A 23,847-nucleotide genomic window follows, 5' to 3' on the forward strand; every position below is an offset into this window, starting at 1 on the left:
ACACTATCAATAAATTAATTAAATAAAATACCTACAATAACCTACAATTAAACCTAACACTACACTATCAATACATTAATTAAATACAATACCTACAAATTACTACAATGAAATAAACTAACTAAAGTACAAAAAATAAAAAAGAACTAAGTTACAAAAAATAAAAAAATATTTACAAACATAAGAAAAATATTAACAATTTTAAACAAATTACACTTACTCTAAGCCCCCTAATAAAATAACAAAGCCCCCCAAAATAAAAAAATGCCCTACCCTATTCTAGATTACTAAAGTTCAAAGCTCTTTTACCTTACCAGCCCTGAACAGGGCCCTTTGCGGGGCATGCCCCAAGAAGTTCAGCTCTTTTGCCTGTAAAAAAAAACATACAATACCCCCCCAACATTACAACCCACCACCCACATACCCCTAATCTAACCCAAACCCCCCTTAAATAAACCTAACACTAAGCCCCTGAAGATCTCCCTACCTTGAGTTGTCTTCACCCAGCCGAGCCAAATTCTTCATCCAAGCGGGGCAGAAGAGGTCTTCCATCCGATTGAAGTCTTCATCCAAGCGGGATCTTCTATAGTCATCCATCCAGAGCGGAGCGGCAGGATCCTGAAGACCTCCGACGCGGAACATCCATCCTGGCCGACGACTGAACGACGAATGACGGTTCCTTTAAATGACGTCATCCAAGATGGCGTCCCTCAAGTTCCGATTGGCTGATAGGATTCTATCAGCCAATCGGAATTAAGGTAGGAATATTCTGATTGGCTGATGGAATCAGCCAATCAGAATCAAGTTCAATCCGAGTGGCTGATCCAATCGGATGGAAGACCTCTTCTGCCCCGCTTGGATGAAGAATTTGGCTCGGCTGGGTGAAGACGACTCAAGGTAGGGAGATCTTCAGGGGCTTAGTGTTAGGTTTATTTAAGGGGGGTTTGGGTTAGATTAGGGGTATGTGGGTTGTAATGTTGGGGGGGGGTATTGTATGTTTTTTTTTACAGGCAAAAGAGCTGAACTTCTTGGGGCATGCCCCGCAAAGGGCCCTGTTCAGGGCTGGTAAGGTAAAAGAGCTTTGAACTTTAGTAATCTAGAATAGGGTAGGGCATTTTTTTTTATTTTGGGGGGCTTTGTTATTTTATTAGGGGGCTTAGAGTAGGTGTAATTAGTTTAAAATTGTTGTAATATTTTTCTTATGTTTGTAAATATTTTTTTATTTTTGTAACTTAGTTCTTTTTTATTTTTTGTACTTTAGTTAGTTTATTTCATTGTAGTAATTTGTAGGTATTGTATTTAATTAATGTATTGATAGTGTAGTGTTAGGTTTAATTGTAGGTTATTGTAGGTATTTTATTTAATTAATTTATTGATAGTGTAGTGTTAGGTTTAATTGTAACTTAGGTTAGGATTTATTTTACAGGTAAATTTGTAATTATTTTAACTATTTTAGCTATTAAATAGTTCTTAACTATTTAATAGCTATTGTACCTGGTTAAAATAAATACAAAGTTACCTGTAAAATAAATATTAATCCTAAAATAGCTATAATATAATTATAATTTATGTTGTAGCTATATTAGGATTTATTTTACAGGTAAGTATTTAGCTTTAAATAGGAATAATTTATTTAATAAGAGTTAATTAATTTCATTAGATTAAAATTATATTTAATTTAGGGGGGGGGTGTTAGTGTTAGGGTTAGACTTAGCTTTAGGGGTTAATACATTTATTAGAATAGCGGGGAGCTCCAGTCGGCAGATTAGGGGTTAATAATTGAAGTTAGGTGTCGGCGATGTTAGGGAGGGCAGATTAGGGGTTAATACTATTTATGATAGGGTTAGTGAGGCGGATTAGGGGTTAATAACTTTATAATAATAGCGGTGAGATCCGGTCGGCAGATTAGGGGTTAATAAATATAATATAGGGGTCGGCGATGTTAGGGCAGCAGATTAGGGGTACATAGGGATAATGTAAGTAGCGGCGGTTTACGGAGCGGCAGATTAGGGGTTAATAAAAATTTTCAGGGGTCAGCGATAGCGGGGGCGGCAGATTAGGGGTTAATAAGTGTAAGGTTAGGGGTGTTTAGACTCGGGGTACATGTTAGAGTGTTAGGTGCAGATGTAGGAAGTGTTTCCCCATAGCAAACAATGGGGCTGCGTTAGGAGCTGAACGCGGCTTTTTTGCAGGTGTTAGGTTTTTTTTCAGCTCAAACAGCCCCATTGTTTTCTATGGGGGAATCGTGCACGAGCACGTTTTTGAGGCTGGCCACGTCCGTAAGCAACTCTGGTATCCAGAGTTGCATTTGCGTTAAATATGCTCTACGCTCCTTTTTTGGAGCCTAACGCTGACATTATATGGACTCTCAATACCAGAGTTATTTTAAAGGTGCGGCCAGAAAAAAGCCGACGTTAGCTACGCGGGTCGTTACCGACAAAACTCTAAATCTAGCCGTTAGTATGGAAAAAGTGATACAAAAATCACCTAAATCTAATCCACTATAGAGCTGAGTTACAAACAAACACCAAAGAAACTGCACAGTTACGCTGAGTGCCACCCCCCTGTGTTGCTGGCCGATAGCAGGAATCATAGGCATCAGGTGCCAGGGGTAACACAAAGTAGCGCAGTGAAGCAACAACAATGGTGAATGAGAATAATTAAAAGAATAAATAAGCCACAAACGCGTTTCGGACATTGCACGGCCTTTCTCTATGTGATTTTAGTTCAAAATGACAAGCCGAATTTCTGCTGCAGCCTCTTTTTAAACCTATTGGAAAATGTATTACACCAATCCCCTAAGCTAATTTGGGCTCGCCTCTATATTGACCAATGATGAAGGGTTGTTCTCATCTCAATGTAGTGCTATGTAGCTTGCATCTAGATTGGACAGAGTGAGAAGCAGATGGCCCAATCAAATTCTTGGTACGAGACAAGCCGCTCATATGCGTCCGTAGCCAAGAATCTGTAATATAGAAAGCGGAGCAATCGCTACTATAGATAACACTAACACAGGTTTTATTGCTTATACACTGTTATGAAAGTGGATCATTATTTACAGTGTCTATTGGTCTACCCATAGTACAGATAGTTAAATATTTCCCATATGTAATGTGCTCATAATGCGCCGCATTCTCACAGAGTTGCCTCTACATGTTTGCTTAATTATTATACATGATTTTTGAAAAATTGCTGGTAACATCCTTTTTTTAAATTGAATATAGCAATAGAAGCTGCTTATGTATTCTGCCTATGGGGAGTGTAATTATAGGTAAAGAGAACAACAGATTATTAAGAGAACAACAATTTATTATATGACTTGCACACCCTAAATTTGACCATCTTTAGTTGTAGTTATATCACCAAAAATGCAATCCTCACATATACTATTGCTAACTAGTTAGTGATGTAGTATGTTGTACCTAAAATCTATACAAATAAGAATGAGGCTCAATTTTTGGGTTTATCTTTAAATGTGCTAATCACTGATAAGATTAGGAATTGACACATGGTTGGCTTTTGATGTGGAGATTTTATTAATGGAAATGAGTACAGAAATATATGTACAATATAATCTATTTTCCAATCTTCAATGCCTACCTACTTGAAGCTATACAGGTAGAGTCTTATTAAGACTGAGCCATTTCTTAGGTTTATGGCCTATTTCAGCTTAATGTATAATTCCAATAATACTATATCGGTATACAGTTTTGGTAGTACTTTAATGTACCCATATTATGATATACACCCCAAAAGGGCGATCATACTATAATACCTATAAATTTTAAGGGAGTCTTGGTTTATTTAGAAACACATCTAAATACCTCCTCAAAGATTTTTATCTAAACCCATTATCATTGTGGGATAAGTATGAGCCTCATTCTTATTTGTATAGATTTTAGGTACAACATACTATATCAATCGTATATGTGTGGATTGCATTTTTGGTGATATAACTACAACTTAAGATGGTCAAATTTAGGGTGTGCATGTCATATAATAAATTGTTGTTCTCTTAATAATCTGTTGTCCTCTTTACCTATAATTACACTCCCCATAGGCAGAATACATAAGCAGTCTCTATTGCTATATCCAATTTAAAAAAAGGATATTACCAACAATTTTTTAAAAATCATGTATACTAGTTGGGCAAACATGTAGAGACAACTCTGTGAGAATGCGGTGCATTATGAGCACATTACATATGGGAAATATTTAACTATCTGTACTATGGGTAGACCAATATACACTGTAAATAATGATCCACTTTTGTAACAGTGTATAACAAATAAAACCCGTGTTAATGTTATCTATAGTAGCGATTGCTCCGCTTTCTAAATTACATATTCTTGGCTACGGACGCATATGAGGGGCTTGTCTCGTACCAAGAATTTGATTGGGCCATCTGCTTCTCACTCTGTCCAATCTAGATGCACGCTACATAGCACTACATTAAGATGAGAACAACCCTTCATCATTGGTCAATATAGAGGCGAGCCCAAATTAGCTTAGGGGATTGGTGTAATACATTTTCCCATAGGTTTAAAAAGAGGCTGCAGCAGAAAATTGTCATATTGAACTAAAATCACATTGAGAAAGGCCGCGCAATGGCCGAAACGCGTTTGTGGCTTATTTATTCTTTTAATTATTCTCATTCACCATTGTTGTTGCTTCACTGCGCTACTTTGTGTTACCCCTGGCACCTGATGCCGATGATTCCTGCTATCGGCCAGGAACACAGGGGGGTGGCACTCAGCGTAACTGTGCAGTTTCTTTGGTGTTTGTTTGTAACTCAGTTCTATAGTGGATTAGATTTAGGTGATTTTTGTATCACTTTTTCCATACTTCATTTTTAATCGTAAAAATAAAGTTTTTATTTTTAAATACCTGCATTTTTCACACATCTTAGCTGTGTAATTACAGCATTATACAATTGATAGGAGTAAGAGTGCTAACTAATCACCGAGGTTATACACTTACCTCTATATCCTATTTAACAAACTGACAGTGTGCCAATATTTGTCAATTTTGGCAAACTTCAACATCATCATCAATCAGGAAACAGAAGAGCAGGCAAGTACTTCTGACACCATGTCATGAGATGCAGGACACAGCAAAGAGGGTACAACACTATTGTATTGCAGAGCATTGAAATATACATCTGGTAGCATTGATCTCACTTAGTAACTGCGACATAGACAAATGGACCTAAGCCCCGCCCCCATCCGGTGACATCACTTCCCACTCTTATCACATATAGTTTTATTATTTAAAGGGACACTGAACCCAAATTTTTTCTTTTGTGGTTCAGATAGAGCATGCAATTTTAAGCAACTTTCTAATTAAATCCTATTATCAATTTTCTTCGTTCTCTTGCTATCTTTATTTGAAAAAGAAGGCATCTTAACTTTTTTATTGGTTCAGTACTCTGGACAGCACTTTTTGATTGGGGGATTAATTTATCCACCAATCAGCAAGGACAATCTAGGTTGTTCACCAAAAATGGGCCGGCATCTAAACTTACATTCTTGCATTTCAAATAAAGATACCAAGAGAATATACAAAATTTGATAATAGGAGTAAATTAGAAAGTTGCTTAAAATTTCATGCTCTATCTGAATCACGAAAGAAAAAATTTGGGTTCAGTGTCCCTTTAAGTATCAATGGTCGGAATTAAGAACTGTTCTTTGGTTTGCTAAAGTCTAGTAAGGAAAGTTGCCATTTTCAGTGAACGTTTACATGTAGTATCCTTTTTGCTACTATTTGCCTATCACCTTTATACGTCATTAGAATTAGTGGGAGAACTATTACATTATTGAGTTGTTTTAAAAGAACTGTATAATATCTAGCAGTTTTTTTTAATTAAAATCGTATGAAAATCCAACAAATAACTATTTAAAGGCATAGAAAGGTCAACATTAAAGTGTGCACGGGAGCATTTACATTTTAAATAGAAGCATTTTTGCACTATGCTTCTATTAGCAAACATTTCTATTTAAAGTTATTACTGTTTTCAGTGGCTTATACACGTATGCTGTCAGGGCCTGTGCTCCAGCATTTAAACAAATTGACACAAATATGACAACAATTATAACTTCACTGATTTAATAGACAAAACTGTAGTCCTGATCCTCTAGTCACATGTAGCATATGTGCGTATGCTTCTGACAAAATAATAACATTTACTAGAAGCATTTTTGCTAATAGAAGTATTTTGCAAAAATGCTTCTATTTAACACTGAAATGTATTCTTGCACATTTCAAATTGGATTTTTCTATCACGTTAACTAAATAACAAATGATGTTTACTGGGCAGAGCATTGTTTACTTATTGGGCATTGAAACCTGATAATAATTATAATAATATTAATAATAATAATAATAATAACAACAACAATATTGCCTTGTAAATAAAATGATCTTAATGGGACAGTAAACACCTTAAAATTTAAATATAAAATGTTTAATAATGCATAATACAACAACTTTGCAATATACTTTTACTATTTACTTTCCCCCCTTTTCTTTAATTTAAACCTGAAAATAGTTATAGTGCACGTAACAGGCTTCTGTAATTGACTTTGCCAGAGATCATATGATAGAGTATGTTTTGCCAACATAATGACTATGTCTACCCATATCTTCTCCAGAAGGCAAGTCTGGGTTGGCTCCTGCTACTGGATAAGGCAAGTAATAGCTGGAGTTTGGCTATTAAAAAACAATTGCATCAAATAGGTGTTATTCCTATTTTAAAAATATATATATTTACACTCACCTAATATGTTAATTTATTGCATGACTGCAAACAAAAATTGTAATTACAGGGAGTTTACTGCCCCTTTAAGCCCTTGATGAGTTTTGTTACTAAACCAGCGTGGCACATAAATATACAGGGACTAATCTGTACAGATACTAAAGATGGAGTACAGAATGCATTAACTCTGAGCATTTAACTCCTAGAAAGGTTCTGGTGGAATTCAGTCTATATTAATGTGATAGGTGTGAGCAAATCAAAACTGATAGAATTAATACAAGAGGGATCTTACAGCCTCTCCCTTAAACAGGCTTGGAAATAATGTGTATGCATGCACCAAGCTATATCCTGTCCCACAGGATATAAACACTAAGGCCTCTATTTAACAAGCTCCAAATGGAGCTTGATGGCCCCTGTTTCTGGCGAGTCTTCAGACTCGCCAGAAACAGCAGTTATGAAGCAGCGGTCACAAAGACCGCTGCTCCATAACCTGTCCGCCTGCTCTGAGCAGGCGGACAGACATCGCCGGAAATAAACCCGATCGAGTACAATCGGGTTGATTGACAACCCCCTGCTGGCGGCCGATTAGCCGCGAGTCTGCAGGGGGCGGCATTGCACCAGCAGCTCCTGTGAGCTGCTGGTGCAATGCTGAATACGGCGAGCGTATTGCTCGCCGTATTCAGCGAGGTCTGGCGGACCTGATCCGCAGTGTCGGATCAGGTCCGCCAGACTTTGATAAATAGAGGCCTAAGAGCCCCATTTATAAATGCCTTGGGGAATCTATTCAAACTGATTAGATTGATTCCTTACCACTGGGTATAGGTGGTCTTAGATATATTCTGATCATTGTGGATGTTACGGTTTCTTTGAAAATGCTCCATTGCCTCTTGTTTATAGAAATATTGCATTACATTTTACTTCAATTACTGTTCTCCCATTTTACTTCAATTACTGTTCTCCCATTTTACTTCAATTACTGTTCTCCCATTTTATTTCAATTACTGTTCTCCCATTTTACTTCAATTACTGTTCTCCCATTTTACAGCCTCCACGCTCAGAATGTAGTATGATTTGTAAGCCAGGATTTAGAAAAAGCATCTTGCAGGGTCAACCGGTTTGCTGCTTTATTTGTATCCCATGTCCTGAAGGAGAGATTGCAAATGGAACAGGTATATATATTGTAATAATAGTTTTTTTGTTTTTTTTAAATATATTTATTGTTTTTTACAGAAAACATGAAACATAATAGCAATTAACAAAGTAATGCTTAATTGTACAGTCCAGAAAAGGAAGAAAAAAAAAGAAAAAAGAGAAAAAAACAATAAACAACAATATCATAGACATAATGTAGCACATCAAGCAACATGAACCTTAAAAAGAAATGGCAAGGTAATGCTTAATTAGACAATCCAATAAAGATACACTCATAGGTTCTTAGGCAAGACGTTACTAATGACAGTATCTGGACCTAAGCAGAAGAAAAAAAAGTGAAAAGAAACAAAGCGAAAATACAAAATAAAAACACCAGGATATTATGGCGCATCAAGTATACAAGAATACCACCACAGCCTCAGTCTAGGTAAGACAAGACAAGCCAGAACCTGACATGACACAACAAAACCAAGCAGAACAGATCAAAACAAGATAACACAGTAAAACAAAACAAAACAAGACCAGGCAAGACAATACAAAAAACAGACAAACAAAAAAAAAAAAAAAAAGGGGGCACTCCCCATAAACCTCCCTAACCTGCGACTCCTAATGCTATATAACAGCCTCACTTGTAATTTCTCCCCTTAATAATGCATTTTGAATCCAAACGGAATTTTTAAAAGGGGCTATGAATCTCTTTTGTATTTCTACTGAATTTGAGAATATGTAATTACTCCATTTCTCAAAAAAGAGATCAATTTCATTTTCATTTTCTGCGCCACTAGATGTTTCATATTGTTCCAAAACTAATTTAGTATCTAACATATTAAGGAGCACAGATAGTGCGGGCTTTTTAGTAGACTTCCAGGAGGAAAAAATAACATTTCTTGCACATAATATTATAAAATTAATAAATATTGTATTCTCTTCCCTATTATAGTTCTTTAAGAAAACAACTTCAAGCTTATTCAAGATAACTTCATGTTTTAAAATTTTTGACAGCCAAAATGCAACTTTAGCCCAGAATTGGTTAACCTTAGGACATGCCCAAATACAGTGAATCAGATTAGCTTTAGGTTATCTACACCTAAAGCATTCATAGACTTGCGTTTTATTCCACCTTCCTAGATCTTCTGGGGTAATATATGCTCTATTAATTAACTTGATATGAGATTCACGCCAGGACAATTGCGGAGTAGCCGCCCATACTTTAGAAATACTCTTTGCAATTATCTTATTCTCTATGCCCTCAATATCCATGGACCATTTTGTGCACAAATGCTCCACCGTGATCTGGCCTTCTTTAAGTAGTAATAGATTATACCATTGAGAAATGGACACTTTACCCTTTTGAAAAACATTTAATGCCATATACACTCTTTCCCAATTTTTATGAAAGTCTTCCCACTGCAAAGTATTAAGGAAATGTCTAATCTGAAAATACCCAAATAAATCTCGATTGGAGAGATTATATTTCTCCTTCAGATCATTAAACGTGTATAAGGTATTTTTTTGCATATCTATACACTGAACAAAGAACTCAAAGCCATTTGTTTTCCATCTTTTGAAGACTTCTGTATCATGACCTGCGGGAAATACAGAGTTATTTTGTATAGGTAAGAACTTAGAACAGTGAAAATTAATATCCAGTTCGCGACATAATTTTTGCCATGCGAGCATAGGGTTTTTAAAGGAATGCATTTTTTTAAGCATGGGAGGCCAATCCTTTGGATATATATGAACTAATGCCTTTAAGGAAAAGGGCTTAAAGAATCCCATTTCAATATCTCTAAGGGCTAGAAACCCTTTATCCAGAAGCCAGTCTGGAACAATTTTGACTAGGCAAGCAAGGTTATATTTATAAATTGAGGGAAGATTGAGCCCTGCCATTTCTTTCGACTGACTAAGCCTTTTTAAAGATAGCTTAGGTTTCATGTTGCCCCATAAAAAGCGCCCAAGTGCAGTATTGAACCGCTTTACGCCTGCCTTATGAAGAAAGAGTGGAATATTTTGCATCACATATAATAATTTGGGTAACGCAATCATTTTGAATAAATTGATCTTGGCCGCCAGAGATAAAGGAAAGGATGCCCATTTTAACATGTCTTCCATGATTTTCTTAATCACCCCAGCGAAATTAGCCTGGTACCACTCCTCCGGGCAAGTAGACACACAAATTCCTAAGTATTTTATGCTTTTAACTTCTTTAAAGGGAAATGAAGGATATGGGCCTCTACTACGATTTAACCACAGTATTTCTGATTTCTTTGAATTTATTGCATATCCAGAAAATGAGCCGTAATCATCAAGTAATCGCAAAAGTGCGGGTACACTTTCCCGCGTATTAGCAAGAAATACAAGGAGATCATCCGCATATAATGATATTTGGACATCTACACCGCCCACTTCTAGCCCTTTAATGGTATTACGTAAAGCAATAGCTAACAGTTCGATACTAAGGTTAAAAAGAAGCGGTGACAACGGGCAACCCTGTCGAGTACCCCGAAACAGTTGAAAGTATTCTGTACATGCCCCATTGATGATTAAGGCAGACCTTGGTTTGTCATATAAGGCCTGAATAAATGAGAGAAAAGGGCCTTTAAAGCCAAATTGCTCTAACGTGAAACACAAATGCCCCCAGCTAATAGAATCAAATGCCTTTTCGGCGTCTAGGGCAATAATCGCCTTATCCTCTAGATTGATCTTATTTAATTTCTTTCTTATATAGTGAGACTCTACTGTTAATAGCAGTTTCCTCAGATTCAAAAATGAAGATCTTCCTTTTAAAAAACCCGTTTGATCTGAGTGGATTAGGTTAGACAGAATTTTCTGTAATCTGGCGGCCAGAATACTTGCTAACAATTTATAATCCGTATTCAGCAACAAAATTGGGCGATATGAGTCTAGATTTTCCATATTCTTACCCTTTTTTGGAATTAGGACAATTAGTGAGGCTGAGAAATTGGCCGAAATAGGATGTCCCTGGACATAATAAGCATTGAAAAGTGCCTGAAGAGAATCTGTCACTTGTTTCCTGACTGCCCCTGTAGAGGCAAAGACTTCACCAACCCAATCTGTGCGTAATTTATTAGCCTTATTTTGCAGGATATATGTTTCCTGTAAAAAAGCAATATTGCATCTAAGTTTCTTCAAATTTTTAATTATCATTTTTCTTTTGATTGGCGAGGTAATACCTCTTACATTCCATGATACTAATTCTATATTCACTTTATCACACATTTATTTAGTGGGACTATAGTGGCTAACCTTGCCATTTCCATTGTGCAAGGAACATTTAAATCGCACAAAAAACATGCAGTGGAGATACAAGAGTAAAAATGCTGCGAGCAGGCGGAGAGTGAGAGGGCCCAAAAAAACAAAAAAACAAACAACAGAGAACAAAAAACCACACGTACATATAAACAATCTTTTAAAACCTATACCTAATATGATTTCCATTGTTATATCAGAATGGTAAGCCTAATACAAATTTGCAACTCTGTACCCTTCTTATTCAGATTCCTCTAAAAATGTATTTGCTTCTTGTTGTGTGTTTAGTATAAACCATGAATTATTTTTGAGTACTTTAATCCTAGCAGGATATAATAAAAAGGCTTCATACCCTTTCTTGATAATACGTGTACACAGGGGAGCCATTACCTTACGACGAGTAGACGTTTCTTTCATGTAATTAGCAAGAGTCCATGAGCTAGTGACGTATGGGATATACATTCCTACCAGGAGGGGCAAAGTTTCCCAAACCTTAAAATGCCTATAAATACACCCCTCACCACACCCACAATTCAGTTTTACAAACTTTGCCTCCGATGGAGGTGGTGAAGTAAGTTTGTGCTAGATTCTACGTTGATATGCGCTCCGCAGCAAGTTGGAGCCCTGTTTTCCTCTCAGCGTGCAGTGAATGTCAGAGGGATGTGAGGAGAGTATTGCCTATTTGAATGCAGTGATCTCCTTCTACGGGGTCTATTTCATAGGTTCTCTGTTATCGGTCGTAGAAATTCATCTCTTACCTCCCTTTTCAGATCGACGATATACTCTTATATATACCATTACCTCTGCTGATTCTCGTTTCAGTACTGGTTTGGCTTTCTACAAACATGTAGATGAGTGTCCTGGGGTAAGTAAATCTTATTTTCTGTGACACTCTAAGCTATGGTTGGGCACTTTGTTTATAAAGTTCTAAATATATGTATTCAAACATTTATTTGCCTTGACTCAGAATGTTCAACATTCCTTATTTTTCAGACAGTCAGTTTCATATTTGGGATAAATGCATTTGTTTCATTCATTTTTTCTTACCTTAAAAAAATTGACTTTTTCCCTGTGGGCTGTTAGGCTCGCGGGGGCAGAAAATGCTTCATTTTATTGCGTCATTCTTGGCGCGGACTTTTTTGGCGCAAATTTTTTTTTTTCTGTTTCCGGCGTCATACGTGTCGCCGGAAGTTGCGTCATTTTTTGACGTTTTTTTGCGGCAAAAATGTCGGCATTCCGGATGTGGCGTCATTTTTGGCGCCAAAAGCATTTAGGCGCCAAATAATGTGGGCGTCTTTTTTGGCGCTAAAAAATATGGGCGTCATTTTTGTCTCCACATTATTTAAGTCTCATTATTTATTGCTTCTGGTTGCTAGAAGCTTGTTCACTGGCATTTTTTTCCCATTCCTGAAACTGTCATTTAAGGAATTTGATCAATTTTGCTTTATATGTTGTTTTTTTCTTTTACATATTGCAAGATGTTCCACGTTGCAACTGAGTCAGAAGATACTTCAGGAAAATCACTGCACAGTGCTGGAGCTACCAAGCTAAGTGTATCTGCTATAAACTTTTGGTATCTGTTTCTCCAGCTGTTGTTTGTTTTACATGTCATGTCAAACTTATTAATGCAGATAAAATTTCCTTTAGTACTGTTACATTACCTGTTGCTGTTCCGTCAACATCTAATTTTCAGAGTGTTCCTGATAACATAAGAGATTTTATTTTTTAAATCCATTAAGAAGGCTATGTCTGTTATTTCTCCTTCTAGTATACATAAAAGTCATTTAAAACTTCTCTTTTTTCAGATGAATTTTTAAATGAACATCATCATTCTGATACTGATAATGGTTCTTCTGGTTCAGAGGTTTCTGTCTCAGAGGTTGATGCTGATAAATCTTTGTATTTGTTCAAGATGGAATTTATTCGTTCTTTACTTAAAGAAGTGTTATTTGCATTAGAAATAGAGGATTCTGGTCCTCTTGATACTAAATGTAAACGTTTAAATAAGGTTTTTAAATCTCCTGTAGTTATTCCAGAAGTGTTTTATCTCCCTGATGCTATTTCTGAAGTAATTTCCAGGGAATGGAATAATTTGGGTAATTTATTTACTCCTTCTAGACGTTTAAGCAAATTATATCCTGTGCCATCTGACAGATTAGAGTTTTTTGGGACAAAAATCCCTAAGGTTATGGGGCTGTCTCTACTCCTGCTAATGTACTACTATTCCTACGGCAGATAGTACTTCATTTAAGGATCCTTTAGATAGGAAAATTGAATCCTTTCTAAGAAAAGCTTACTTATGTTCAGGTAATCTTCTTAGACCTGCTATATTTTTTGCGGATGTTGCTGCAGCTTCAACTTTTTGGTTAGAAGCTTTAGCGCAACAAGTAACAGATCATAATTTTATAGCATTATTATTTTTCTATGACATGCTAATAATTTTATTGGTGATACCATCTTTTTGATATCATTAGAGTTGATGTCAGGTATATGTCTCTAGCTATTTTAGCTAGAAAAGCTTTATGGATTAAACTTGGAATGCTGATATGTCTTCTAAGTCAACCTTGCTTTCCCTTTCTTTCCAGGGTAAATAATCATTTTCGTTCCTTTCCTCACAACAAGGAACAAAAGCCTGATCCTTCTTCCTCAGGAGCGGTATCAGTTTGGAGACTATTTCCAGTTTGGAATATATCCAAGCCTTATAGAAACCTATAGCCAGCTCCTAAGTACCTATGAAGGTGCGGCCCTTATTCCAGCTCAGCTGGTATGGGGCAGATTACGTTTTCTTCAATTTGGATCAATTCCGTTCTTAATCTCTGGTTTCAGAAACATTGTTTCAGAAAGGTACAGAATTGGCTTCAAGTTAAGGCCTCCTGCTAAGAGATTTTTTTCTTTCCCGTGTCCCAGTTAACACAGCAAAGGCTCAGCATTTCTGAAATGTGTTTCAGATCTAGAGTTGGCTGGAGTATTTATGCCAGTTCCAGTTCTGGAACAGGGGCTGGGGTTTTATTTTATCTCTTCATTGTACCAAAGAAGGTCAATTCCTTCAGACCAGTTCCGAATCTATCATTATTGAATCGTTATGTTAGGATACCAACATTCAACATGGTTACTGTAGGACTATCCTGCCTTTTGTTTAGCAAGGGCATTATATGTCTACAATAGATTTACAGGATGTGTATCTGCATATTCCGATTCATCCAGATCACTTTTAGTGTCTGAGATTCTCTTTTTAGACAAGCATTACCAGTTTTGTGGCTCTACCGTTTGGCCTAGCCTCAGTTCCAAGAATTTTTTTCAAAGGTTCTCGGTGCCCTTCTTTCTGTAATCAGAGAACAGGGTTTTGGTATTTCCTTATTTGGACGATATCTTGGTACTTGCTCAGTCTTCTCATTTTCGAAGAATCTCATACAAATCGACTTGTGTTGTTTCTTCAAGTTCATGGTTGGAGGATCAATTTACCAATCAGTTCATTGATTCCTCAGACAAGGGTAACCTTTTTAGGTTTCTAGATAGATTCAGTGTCTATGACTCTGTCCTTGTCAGACAAGAGAAGTTTATCATTGATATTAGCTTGTCAAAACCTTCAGTCACAACCATTCCCTTTGGTAGCCTTATGCATGGAAATGTTGGGTCTTAGGACTGCCGCATCAGATGCGATCTCCTTTGCTCGTTTTCACATGCGACCTCTTCAGCTCTGTATGCTGAACCAATGGTGCAGGGATTACTCAAAGATATCTCAATTAATATCTTTAAACCGATTTTACGACACTCTCTGACATGGTGGACAGATCACCATCGTTTAGTTCAGGGGGCTTCTTTGTTCTTCCGACCTGGACTATAATCTCAACAGATGCAAGTCTTACAGGTTGGGGAGCTGTGTGGGGGTATCTGACGGCACAAGGGGTTTGGGAATCTCAGGAGGTGAGATTTCCGATCAATATTTTGGAACTCCGTGCAATTTTCAGAGCTCTTCAGTCTTGGCCTCTTCTGAAGAGAGAGTTGTTCATTTGTTTTCAGATAGACAATGTCACAACTGTGGCATACATCAATCATCAAGGAGGGACTCACAGTCCTCTGGCTATGAAAGAAGTATCTCGAATTTTGGTTTGGGCGGAATCCAGCTCCTGTCTAATCTCTGCGGTTCATATCCCAGGTATGGACAATTGGAAAGCGGATTATCTCAGTCGCCAAACGTTGCATCCGGGCGAATGGTCTCTTCACCCAGAGGTATTTCTTCAGATTGTTCAAATGTGAGAACTTCCAGAAATAGATCTGATGGCTTCTCATCTAAACAAGAAACTTCCCAGGTATCTGTCCAGATCCCGGGATCCTCAGGCGGAGGCAGTGGATGCATTATCACTTCCTTGGAAGTATCATCCTGCCTATATCTTTCCGCCTCTAGTTCTTCTTCCAAGAGTAATCTCCAAGATTCTGAAAGAATGCTCGTTTGTTCTGCTGGTAGCTCTGGCATGGCCTCACAGGTTTTGGTATGCGGATCTTGTCCGGATGGCCTCTTGCCAACCGTGGACTCTTCCGTTAAGACCAGACCTTCTGTCTCAAGGTCCTTTTTTCCATCAGGATCTGAAATCCTTAAATTTAAAGGTATGGAGATTGAACGCTTGATTCTTGGTCAAAGAGGTTTCTCTGACTCTGTGATTAATACTATGTTACAGGCTCGTAAATCTGTATCCAGAGAGATATATTATAGAGTCTGGAAGACTTATATTTCTTGGTGTCTTTCTCATCATTTTTCTTGGCATTCTTTTAGAATACCGAGAATATTTCAGTTTCTTCAGGATGGTTTAGATAAGGGTTTGTCCGCAAGTTCCTTGAAAGGTCAAATCTCTGCTCTTTCTGTTCTTTTTCACAGAAAGATTGCTATTCTTCCTGATATTCATTGTTTTGTACAAGTTTTGGTTCGTATAAAGCCTGTCATTAAGTCAATTTCTCCTCCTTGGAGTTTCAATTTGGTTCTGGGGGCTCTTCAAGCTCCTCCATTTGAACCTATGCATTCATTGGATATTAAATTACTTTCTTGGAAAGTTTTGTTCCTTTTGGCCATCTCTTCTGCCAGAAGAGTTTCTGAATTATCTGCTCTTTCTTGTGAGTCTCCTTTTCTGATTTTTCATCAGGATAAGGCGGTGTTGCGAACTTCTTTTGAATTTTTACCTAAGTTGTGAATTCCAACAACATTAGTAGAGACATTGTGGTTCCTTCATTATGTCCTAATCCTAAGACTTCTAAGGAGAAATCGTTGCATTCTTTGGATGTTATTAGAGCTTTGAAATATTATGTTGAAGCTACTAAGTCTTTCCGAAAGACTTCTAGTTTATTTGTTATCTTTTCCGGTTTTAGAAAGGCCAGAAAACTTCTGCCATTTCTTTGGCATCTTGGTTGAAATCTTTAATTCATCTTGCCTATGTTGAGTCGGGTAACACTCCGCCTCATAGGATTACAGCTCATTCTACTAGGTCAGTTTCTACTTCCTGGGCGTTTAGGAATGAAGCTTCGGTTGATCAGATTTGCAAAGCGGCAACTTGGTCCTCTTTGCATACTTTTACCAAATTCTACCATTTTGATGTATTTTCTTCTTTTGAAGCAGTTTTTGGTAGAAAAGTACTTCAGCCAGCGGTTTCAGTTTGAATCTTCTGCTTATGTTTTTCATTAAACTTTATTTTGGGTGTGGATTATTTTCAGCAGGAATTGGCTGTCTTTATTTTATCCCTCCCTCTCTAGTGACTCTTGTGTGGAAAGATCCACATCTTGGGTAGTCATTATCCCATACGTCACTAGCTCATGGACTCTTGCTAATTACATGAAAGAAAACATAATTTATGTAAGAACTTACCTGATAAATTCATTTCTTTCATATTAGCAAGAGTCCATGAGGCCCGCCCTTTTTTGTGGTGGTTATGATTTTTTTGTATAAAGCACAATTATTCCAATTCCTTATTTTATATGCTTTCGCACTTTTTTCTTATCACCCCACTTCTTGGCTATTCGTTAAACTGAATTGTGGGTGTGGTGAGGGGTGTATTTATAGGCATTTTGAGGTTTGGGAAACTTTGCCCCTCCTGGTAGGAATGTATATCCCATACGTCACTAGCTCATGGACTCTTGCTAATATGAAAGAAATGAATTTATCAGGTAAGTTCTTACATAAATTATGTTTTCTACAGAATAATCTTGAAAAATAAGTAGTCTAGCACCCTCCAGCATGACCTCTTTCTTTTTACGATATGCATTTAATAAATCAACTTTATCTTGAAAGTTGAGCATCTTAACGATAACCGGTCTAGCCAACTTAACACCATCTGACCCAAGTTTTTCCTGGCCTATTCTGTGGATTCTTTCAATTATTAACTGCCGCTTTGGGCCTGGCATTTCCAGAATTAAAGGGAGTTTTTCTGTCATAAATTTTTTAAGATCTATATAATCTGTTGTCTCTGGGATACCGATAATTCTGAGATTATTCCTCCTAGATCTATCCTCGAGATCATCTATCCTGTCCTGAAGTTTTTTTTAAGGAAGATCTATAAAAACCTGTATCCTGTTCTGCAATATTCATTCTGTCCTCAATATCTATATATTCGTAATTCAGCTGCTTCAATCCTATTATTAAAGGAATGTATCTCATTTGTGAGTGAAAGCATATCTTGTCGTATCTGCTCAAATTGAGGGCTCATTGCATCATATATAGCTTTAACTAAAACTTGTGAATCTGTATCCATCTTTAAAGTACTGTTTTCTTCCACTATACTCTCTTGCAATGTAGCGCCTAGCTTACCCTTTTTATCTTTTTTAGGAGCCATTACCGGCGATTTTGCTTTAACAGTGTGAACAAATTTCTCCATATGTAGCAAGTGTGCGTATCCAACACAAAGAACAAGTCAACTAGTGCGTGTAGTGCCTATGTTTACACTAAGTAATTTTGCCTCAATTATACTAGATACCTTCAATAAAGAGACCACTATGTTACCTATTAATAGTGAATACCCTTAGTGTAGCAAGTGTAAGAAAAAAAAAAAGTGAAAAACCCACACAGAGAAGGAATTACTTATCTGACTTCCACAGAACAGTGCACCCCCTTCCTTTCTAGACGCTATCCTTAATAGATCTTTAACAAGAGATTATGCAATGCATGGACCTTTTTAGCAGTATCTTATACTATCTTATCTATGCAGCATACTAATAACAACATGATTATAGGTGTATCAACAGAAATAAACCTTCCACAAATCTAAGATCTATGGTTGTGTTTCGTATTTATGTGAAAGCTTTAACGCTAAGTTGTTCTATACACAGACCAGTGTAAGCGTTGCTCAAGAGATTTTTACCAATTCTAAAAGCTTTTCTAGGCTTACTTACAAAAAAAAATACTAAATAAGAGAGGGAAGGAGGATTTAACACAGACAGTTTACTGCTTTGTGATTAGCAAATTTTGTCTACGGACTGATTCTTATAACTACTTATCAATCCTTAATTTGCGCCCTTCATTATGGGCAAAAATTGTTAATGCATGTAGGCCCAGTATAAGAGAAAACACAATTTTAAGATTTACCCTTGTAATTTCTTACTGTATATTATATAGATTGTGGTAAGGAGATAACCTATAAGTATATCTCATATAAAATACTATCGCTCTTTATCATATTTTAACACATATTTGCTGAGCCAAGAAAAACAGGAAACAAGCAATGACTTGTTCCTACAATCACATTCAACTAGCCTGCTCAGTATCAAAATCGTATTAGTAACAAAAACACAGTTTAGTTAAGTCTCCTTGATTTAGGGGCTAAACATCCATTGCTTTGGATCTATAGAATTTTAACTTGGCTGAAAGGGCACAGAAAAACTCAGCCAAAGAAGCCCTCTTGAGTCCTCTTTCTTCTAAACAGCCAGATGCCCCAAGGACGAGTATACTTCCAGACAAAGTTATTTCACTGATCAATCTGTATGGGACTTAGATCAATAAGGGAGGCCAAAAGACCTGAGATTTCCATCAATTACTAGGCCTAGCTCCACACTTCTTCACCCTAAACAGTTCGATCAGAAATATTATATCCATATTACATCCAGTCCCTTCCAATAAAAGTTAGGATGTTGTGCCAGAATACCAAAGCCAGGGCCTGAAGCCGGCAGCAGCTGGGTTGCTTCACTGGGCGCCTAGATGTAAGGGACTTATACTGATAGCTATGAGTTCTTGTAGAATTTTGTCTTGCACTTGTACTTGACCACGACAATAAGCTCTGTCTGTAGCCTGTATAGTAGCTAATCGACTTCACCCTTTAACAACTAGTGCACCAGACTAAATTTTACCCAGGTGAGTTACAGCATATAAGTTCACAGCCTAGTGATTGTCCCAATTTTCATCCAATACAGCAAGGGCAAATGATGTTGTTTCAATACACAATCTGTGCGGGACTTACATCAATAGGGAGGTACTTGTGCCAAGAGTTACTATACCACTCCCAAACTTCTTCACCCTAATCAGAAGGTTCAGACTTGTTATACCCCATCCTTTTAATAGGGAGACAGAAATTGTGGTAACCCGCCAGAAGCCAAAAGGTAGCTGGGTTGCTTCACTGGGCTTTTAAATGTGAGGGACTTACACTGTTAGCTTTGATTGCTTGTGGGATTTTATCTCGCACTTTAAGTATGGCTTCTTTTTTTTTTGAAGTCTATACTGCAGCTGACCAACTTCACCCTCCAACAAAAGAGCACCAGACTTATTTCTACCCAGAGAGATTAGCACGTATTAATTCAAGATGTAGTGGCTTATCCCATTCACATAAGACAATAAATGAGCTTACATTGCATATCAGGCAAAGTGTCTATGGCCACTAGACATGTTAGGCCTAAAGTGGGGAGTTACCAGACCAAGCAGGGAAGATGTATGCTGCTTGCACGACGTCTACCGTCCTCTTTATGGTCGTTCTCAGGCAGACTTTCCGTCTGCCAAGGGAAATGGCGTCGTTGACTTAGGTGAGCGTAAAAATTGGGGAGCGGCTGCCAACTCCTAGATCTACAGACACACTCCTTCTCGCTGTCAAACTCCTCTATATCGGTTTCCCGGCTGTTTGCTGCAGCGTCTCTGTATGCACAGCTCTCCACTACACAGCCTGTGTCTCTGGCATCTCCTGCCGCTCCACGCAAACCTACGTCATGTGCGTCACGTGACGCCTAACCCGGTACTCTCACCGTTGGTAATAATAGTTATAAGCAGATATACTTTATTTATATTTTCATCTGTAAATTAAACTGTACAGTCACAGGAAACAGTGCAGCAATGGTTTCTTTACAAATAACATTTATTAAAGGTACATTGCTGGGTAACTATGAGCCTAATTCTCTATGGCCTAGATTTGGAGTTTGGCGGTAGCCGTGAAAACCAGCGTTAGAGGCTCCTAACGCTGGTTTTAGGCTACCTCCGGTATTTGGAGTCACTCAAAAAAGGGTCTAACGCTCACTTTTCAGCCGCGACTTTTCCATACCGCAGATCCCCTTACATAAATTGCATATCCTATCTTTTCAATGGGATTTTTCTAACTCCGGTATTTAGAGTCGTGTCTGAAGTGAGCATTAGAAATCTAACGACAAAACTCCAGCCGCAGAAAAAAAGTCAGTAGTTAAGAGCTTTCTGGGCTAACGCCGGTTTTTAAAGCTCTTAACTACTGTGCTCTAAAGTACACTAATACCCATAAACTACCTATGTACCCCTAAACCGAGGTCCCCCCACATCGCCGCAACTCGATTAATTTTTTTAACCCCTAATCTGCTGACCGCCACCTACGTTATCCTTATGTACCCCTAATCTGCTGCCCCTAACACCGCCGACCCCTATATTATATTTATTAACCCCTAACCTGCCCTCCCTAACATCGCCGACACCTAACTTCAATTATTAACCCCTAATCTGCCGACCGAATCTCGCCGCTATTCTAATAAATGTATTAACCCCTAAAGCTAAGTCTAACCCTAACACTAACACCCCCCTAAGTTAAATATAATTTACATCTAACGAAATTAATTAACTCTTATTAAATAAATTATTCATATTTAAAGCTAAATACTTACCTGTAAAATAAATCCTAATATAGCTGCAATATAAATTATAATTATATTATTGCTATTTTAGGATTAATATTTATTTTACAGGTAACTTTGTAATTATTTTAACCAGGTACAATAGCTATTAAATAGTTAAGAACTATTTAATAGTTACCTAGCTAAAATAATAACAAAATTACCTGTAAAATAAATCCTAACCTAAGTTACAATTAAACCTAACACTACACTATCAATAAATTAATTAAATAAAATACCTACAATTACCTACAATTAAACCTAACACTACACTATCAATAAATAAATTAAATACAATACCTACAAATAACTACAATGAAATAAACTAACTAAAGTACAAAAAATAAAAAAGAACTAAGTTACAAAAAATAAAAAAATATTTACAAACATAAGAAAAATATTACAACAATTTTAAACTAATTACACCTACTCTAAGCCCCCTAATAAAATAACAAAGCCCCCCAAAATAAAAAAATGCCCTACCCTATTCTAAATTACTAAAGTTCAAAGCTCTTTTACCTTACCAGCCCTGAACAGGGCCCTTTGCGGGGCATGCCCCAAGAAGTTCAGCTCTTTTGCCTGTAAAAAAAAACATACAATACCCCCCCCCAACATTACAACCCACCACCCACATACCCCTAATCTAACCCAAACCCCTCTTAAATAAACCTAACACTAAGCCCCTGAAGATCATCCTACCTTGTCTTCACCTCACCGGGTATCACACCGATCCGTCCTGGCTCCGATATCTTCATCCAACCCAAGCGGGGGCTAGACATCCACTGAAGAAGTCCAGAAGAGGGTCCAAAGTCTTCATCTTATCCGGGAAGAAGAGTAGATCCGGACCGGCAACCATCATCTTCCAAGCGGCATCTTCTATCTTCATCCGATGAGGACAGGCTCCATCCTGAAGACCTCCACCGCGGACCCATCTTCATCCGGCGACATCCAACTGAAGAATGACGGTTCCTTTAAGGGACGTCATCCAAGATGGCGTCCCTCGAATTCCGATTGGCTGATAGGATTCTATCAGCCAATCGGAATTAAGGTAGGAATATTCTGATTGGCTGATGGAATCAGCCAATCAGAATCAAGATCAATCCGATTGGCTGATCCAATCAGCCAATCAGATTGAGCTCGCATTCTATTGGATGATCGGAACAACCAATAGAATGCGAGCTCAATCTGATTGGCTGATTGGATCAGCCAATCGGATTGAACTTGATTCTGATTGGCTGATTCCATCAGACAATCAGAATATTCCTACCTTAATTCCGATTGGCTGATAGAATCCTATCAGCCAATCGGAATTCGAGGGACGCCATCTTGGATGACGTCCCTTAAAGGAACCATCATTCTTCAGGTGGACGTCGCCGGATGAAGATGGGTCCGCGGTGGAGGTCTTCAGGATGGAGCCGGTCCTCATCGGATGAAGATAGAAGATGCCACTTGGAAGATGATGGTTGTCGGTCCGGATCTACTCTTCTTCCCGGATAGGATGAAGACTTTGGAGCCTCTTCTGGACTTCTTCAGTGGATGTCTAGCCCCCGCTTGGGTTGGATGAAGATATCGGAGCCAGGACGGATCGGTGTGATACCCGGTGAGGTGAAGACAAGGTAGGATGATCTTCAGGGGTTTAGTGTTAGGTTTATTTAAGGGGGGTTTGGGTTAGATTAGGGGTATGTGGGTGGTGGGTTGTAATGTTGGGGGGGGTATTGTATGTTTTTTTTTACAGGCAAAAGAGCTGAACTTCTTGGGGCATGCCCCGCAAAGGGCCCTGTTCAGGGCTGGTAAGGTAAAAGAGCTTTGAACTTTAGTAATTTAGAATAGGGTAGGGCATTTTTTTATTTTGGGGGGCTTTGTTATTTTATTAGGGGGCTTAGAGTAGGTGTAATTAGTTTAAAATTGTTGTAAGATTTTTCTGATGTTTGTAAATATTTTTTTATTTTTTGTAACTTAGTTCTTTTTTATTTTTTGTACTTTAGTTAGTTTATTTCATTGTAGTTATTTGTAGGTATTGTATTTAATTAATTTATTGATAGTGTAGTGTTAGGTTTAATTGCAGGTATTTTATTTAATTAATTTATTGATAGTGTAGTGTTAGGTTTAATTGTAACTTTGGTTAGGATTTATTTTACAGGTAATTTTGTTATTATTTTAACTAGGTAACTATTAAATAGTTCTTAACTATTTAATAGCTATTGTACCTGGTTAAAATAATTACAAAGTTACCTGTAAAATAAATATTAATCCTAAAATAGCTATAATATAATTATAATTTATATTGTAGCTATATTAGGATTTATTTTACAGGTAAGTATTTAGCTTTAAATAGGAATAATTTATTTAATAAGAGATAATTAATTTCGTTAGATGTAAATTATATTTAACTTAGGGGGGTGTTAGTGTTAGGGTTAGACTTAGCTTTAGGGGTTAATACATTTATTAGAATAGCGGTGAGCTCCAGTCGGCAGATTAGTGGTTAATAATTGAAGTTAGGTGTCGGCGATGTTAGGGAGGGCAGATTAGGGGTTAATACTATTTATTATAGGGTTAGTGAGGCGGATTAGGGGTTAAGAACT

General features: G+C 37.4%; 1 protein-coding gene across 1 annotated transcript in view; it reads left to right on the forward strand.

Annotated features, from left to right (window-relative positions):
* LOC128657434 (extracellular calcium-sensing receptor-like) overlaps positions 1-23,847 on the forward strand; it is a 106,275-nt gene that overhangs the window by 76,860 nt on the left and 5,568 nt on the right. Inside the window, exon 5 of the mRNA XM_053711786.1 lies at positions 7,800-7,923. Coding sequence (XP_053567761.1) covers positions 7,800-7,923 — 124 coding nt within the window. The remainder of the gene's footprint in view (positions 1-7,799; positions 7,924-23,847) is intronic.

The sequence above is a fragment of the Bombina bombina genome, chromosome 4 (assembly GCF_027579735.1).
Source record: "Bombina bombina isolate aBomBom1 chromosome 4, aBomBom1.pri, whole genome shotgun sequence".
Taxonomy (NCBI): domain Eukaryota; kingdom Metazoa; phylum Chordata; class Amphibia; order Anura; family Bombinatoridae; genus Bombina; species Bombina bombina.